This window comes from Nansenia antarctica (genome assembly GCF_963989245.1).
Source record: "Nansenia antarctica genome assembly, chromosome: 8".
Taxonomy (NCBI): domain Eukaryota; kingdom Metazoa; phylum Chordata; class Actinopteri; order Argentiniformes; family Microstomatidae; genus Nansenia; species Nansenia antarctica.
In genome coordinates, this window is record NC_137678.1 from 19,288,385 (window position 1) to 19,293,384 (window position 5,000).

The window sequence follows — 5,000 nt, forward strand, 5'->3', positions numbered from 1 at the left end:
CCAAACCCACCCCTTCCACTCTCCTTAAAATGGCACTCATTACATGTTTCCATACAACATTGTCCCCTCCTATTAAAAAACGCTGGATATGCTGCAATCTAAAAGCTGCCTTTCTACTCTCCAGGTGCACTAAACCCTGACCCCCCTCCTCCTTCGGCAGATACAGTACACTCTGTTGCACCCAATGTAAGTTATCCCAGAAAAAACCAACCATTGTAGATTGCACTTTTCTTAATAATCCAACAGGGGGCTCTAGAAACACCTCTCGTTGCTTTAAATGGTTTACTTAAAACACCATTAATTTTCAGCACGCTCTCAATGTCTTCATACATCACCTTAATCTTGGCAATAAATCCAGGGCTGAGGCCAAACCTTTTTAACACTTTCCACAGGTATTGGTGCTCAACCCGATCAAAAGCCTTTTCCTGGTCCAAAGAAACCAGACCCGCTTCAAAACCCGCTGAACCAGAGACTTCCAAAAGACCTCGAATTAATGACACATTGTCAACAATGGACCTGCCAGGCACACAGTACGTTTGTGTCCTATGGATGACCTGGTCCATCACCTTTTTCAGTCTGTTGGCTAGGACTTTAGACAGCAACTTATATTCGCAACATAAAAGCGACACTGGTCTCCAGTTCTTTATTTCTTGGAGGTCTCCTTTTTTGGGCAACAGAGCTAGAACTGCTCTCCTGCAACTCTGAGGCAGCAAAGAGTCTTCAAAACTCTCATTAAAGACCTCCAACACATCCTCTTTCAATTAATTCCAGAATGCTCTATAGAACTCTGGTGGGAGCCCATCTATCCCAGGAGCCTTTCCCCCCTGCATGCTCTGCAATGTGAAATAATACTATTGTGCAATATGACAACCCTAGTCGTCTATCTGTACAGTATAGTACAGTGGATAGTGTACATAGCCTTTATTTATGTAAACCAGCTCCTTCCCTTCTTGTGATATTTTTTTAAAAAGTGTTTTTTTTCTTCCCTTTCCTAACACCAGGGGAGCCACCCCTCCTAAATTTCGTTGTTTGGTACCTGTACTGTAGCAATGACAATAAAGTCCATTCATTCATTCATTCATTCATTCATACATACATCCACCTCCTCTGCAGTCAAAGGTTCCTCCAACTCCTTATTGCTCTCCTTTGAAACAATAGGTAAACCACTGCAGAAGGATTCAAAAGCAGATTCATCCTCCTCATATTCACTTTTAAACAAGTGAGCATAAAAATCAACAGCCCTCCGCCGGATATCCCTGGCTTCAGTTAGAACCTGCCCTGTATCCGAACGGAGAGCATGGATACACCTGCTCTGTCCATTTCTTTTTTCCAAACTGAAAAAGAACTTTGTTGGCGAATCCATCAGCGCGACATTCTGAAAACGTGACCGGACCAGCGCCCCCTGTGTTCTAGTGCCCAACAAGTCCGCCAGTACAGCTTTTTTGAATTTGAGGTCTTCATTATACCCTCGATTTCCTGTGGACTCTGCAGAAGCTTGCATCTCCACTATTTCAATCTCCAGATCTCTCATTGATTTGGTGATGTTACAAGAAACACTGAGAGCGTACTGTTGACAAAGCTGTCGAATCTCTACTTTCCCACAATCCCACCACTGTTTCAAGGATGCAAACTCTCCTTTCCTAGTTCTAAAAACTTTCCCCCCCAAAAAAACCGTTTCCTTAAAATTCACATCTAAAAGCAAAGCCGTGTTAAAATGCCAATATGCAGACTTGTGCTTTACATTGGCAATAAAAACATGACATGTTACCATTGAATGATCAGAAAAACCTACAGGTATTATCCTGCACTCTTTCACAGTACTAAAGTGATGTTTAAAACAATAAAACCTATCTAATCTGGCCATAGAAAAACGACTCTCTCTGCAATGAGCCCAAGTGTATTGTCTTTGTTTATCATGGATTCCCCTCCATGCATCAATTAAATTGTTAGTGTTCACAAGCTGCTTCATAGCATGTTTTGAAGCAGGATGTGGTTCACTGTGGTTCCTATCTATCTGATCATCCTCTGTACAATTAAAATCACCTCCCAAAAATAAGAAGTCTTCAGGCTCACACTGACCTAACACTACTCCAAGTTCACTTAAAAACTGAACCCTGGTGGGTCCTATATTTGGAGCATAAACATTTACAAAAACAATATTAAAAAGCTCATATTGGCTTTAACTATCAACAACCTACCCTTAATATTTTCTTCCACAACGAAAGATTTTGGTATAAAATGTCTGGCGAAAAGGACAGCCACACCTCCACTACTGTTACTTAAGTGGCTTAAAACAACTTCCCCATCCCATTCTTTCCTCCAGTCAATTTCATTTAAAGGGTCACTGTGCGTTTCTTGAACCATCACTACATCGCATCTCTTCAATTTACAGAGTTCAAACAAGTTTGCTCTCTTCCTCATATCTCTGGCTCCATTTACATTAAGTGTGGAAACCTTGATATCACTCATTATATATAAAAGGAGTGTACAACAGGAAAAAAAAACTTGGAACCGTCCTAAACTACCTGGATTCTGATTTCCCTTCATTGTGTGTTTTATTGAATTTTTGTACGATTTTCTTCAGCCTAAAAACCTCCTGGGAAGTGTACCCCCCACCCTCATTGCTCCTCACTCTCATTTGACTTCTTGCTGAGTTAACAAACATCTCCTCATCTTCAAAATAATCTCTAATTTCTACTTTCCTTATGTTTTTTGTTGTTTTGCAAGAACTTTTGAATCTGTTTAACTGTATACCGTTTCTTCTGTTGTGATTCAGACACTTGTGAATCAGTGGGAAAATCATCTTCCCCACTACTTATTTCAACATTATGACTATCCTCCTCATCCTCATCCTCATCTATGCTGGACGAATAACCTCCTTCTACATCCTGCTCCTCTTCTTCCTGACTCTCTTTGACATCACTTTCCACTCCTTTTTTAGCCTGAGAGCCACTATTGTCCCTTTCTTTTTCCTTTTCAACTGGCTCAGGTATATAATCCTCCACCTCACCACTGTTGTCATCCACTGTCTGGCTGTTTACCTTATTTATCACATTCGGCTCTTTCTCTACTATTCCGCTGTCACTTGCTGTCACCTTTTCCTTGTCTCCTTTCCTTCTCCGACGTGTTAGGGGTGCCGAACCACCTTTGTTCTCCCCCGTCACGTTACCACTGTCTGCACCCGCACTGCCCTCACCACTGGCCGAGGGGGGGGCGCTCCCCCCTCCCTCTCCTACACCCTCACTACCCTCACCACCGGCCGAGGGGGGGGCACCCCCCCCTCCCTCTCCAACACCATCGGTGCCCGCAGCTCTACTCTGCCCCACTCATCCATCCTCCGCACCTGCACCACCCCCTCCCTCTCCCGCACTACATTCACCACCGGCCGAGGGGGGGGCACCCCCCCCTCCCTCTCCAACACCATCGGTGCCCGCAGCTCTACTCTGCCCCACTCCTCCATCCTCCGCACCTGCACCACCCCCTCCCTCTCCCGCACTACCCTCACCACCGGCCGAGGGGGGGGCACCCCCCCCTCCCTCTCCCGCACTGCCCTCACCACCGGCCGAGGGGGGGGCACCCCCACCTCCCTCTCCTACACCCTCGGTGCCCGCAGCTCTACTCTGCCCCCCCTAGTCCTCCGCCCCTGCGCCGCTCCCAGCTCTGCGCTCTTGGGGCTGTGCGTCTCCCGCCTCTCTTTGCGCACTTAAAACACTTAGAATTTCCAGAGTTCACAAAAACCACGTAATCAAATTCATCCACTCTCAATTTGAATACCAAATTAAGCTCTTCTCTGCTGTTCTTGAGAACCATTATTACCTGTCGTCTATGTGAGACAACATGTTTCAATAGCGGAGATTTACATCCCGATGACACTTTCCTTATAGGGGAAATGATCCTCCCATGTCGTTCTAATTGACTTATCAATAGATAGTCACTTATGAACGGTGGAATGTTAGATATGGTGATCTTTTTACCTGGTGTGGAGAGAGGCGTCACGTTAACGAACACACCGTCAATACTTACACCGGATTCAATAACGGTATTAACTTTCTCCATACAGTCCAGAAAAATCACAACTCCACCGTTCATTCTAGCAGCAGATTTAACACTGTTGTATCCAACAACCTCAGCTACAGCTAAACTACAATCCTCTACGGACACATTAGAAGCAGATATTCTAATTCCATGCTTTCTACCAAGTTGAGAAAACTCCAGTGGTGTGCCGTCAGGGCCAGCAAGGCCTTCTCTGCTGGCCTAAACATCATCAGAATATACATTTTATTTTAATATATATTTTCCACAAATATGTATTAATGATTCCCCATAGTCTATTCTCTTCATTTCATAGCTTTCCTCTTGGTTGCGCTGCTTCCAGTCTCCGATTGAGATTTGGAGGGCTGGCCTTTATGTTAGAGCTTTTATCCAATCAAAATGTGTTGCTAGGGGGCTCAAAAATCTGCCCGCCTTCACATTAAACGGTGCTGCGGATTCGACCTGTAACTTAACATTGGAACGAGAAAACCTGTGGCGTACCTAGTAAACCTACGTAGATGCGAGCAAAAGCAACAACGGCGCCTGCTGTAAGGCTCAATGATGTCAGCACCCAGCACGTCTTTTGATTGGATACGCACTATTGCTACGCACTATTGATACGCACTATTGATATTCACTATTGAGATGCGGAACTATGCCGGTAGATGTGAAACTTTTGAAAGTGCGCAGGGAAACGGAGCCTCACAACGAAAGCTTTCGTTGACTGATCGATAATACTGATCGATTGTGTCCTGTTTTTGGGTAAACAATAACTTTCATTTAGGGGACACAATGAAAGCGCCAAGTCCACAAACAGAGGAAACTACGTTGAGCTTCTTTCTTTTCTGGCTGAAAACAACCCAGATTTACATTACCACCTGTCCACAAACAAAGTGTTTACTGGGACGTCGGGCAAAATACAAAACGACCTGATTTTTGCTATTGCTGAAGTGATGGAAGAAGAGATC

At 44.6% G+C, this 5,000-nt stretch overlaps 1 protein-coding gene across 1 annotated transcript in view; it reads left to right on the forward strand.

Annotated features, from left to right (window-relative positions):
* Nucleotides 1-2,828: 2,828 nt before the first annotated feature.
* The window catches only part of LOC308163988 (solute carrier family 2, facilitated glucose transporter member 1-like), a gene marked incomplete at both ends in the record, with an annotated part of 20,015 nt that continues 17,843 nt past the window's right edge, over nt 2,829-5,000 (forward strand). The window contains 2 exons of the mRNA XM_080538155.1: nt 2,829-2,957; nt 3,132-3,680. Of these exons, the coding sequence (XP_080394281.1) occupies nt 2,829-2,957; nt 3,132-3,680 (678 nt within the window). The remainder of the gene's footprint in view (nt 2,958-3,131; nt 3,681-5,000) is intronic.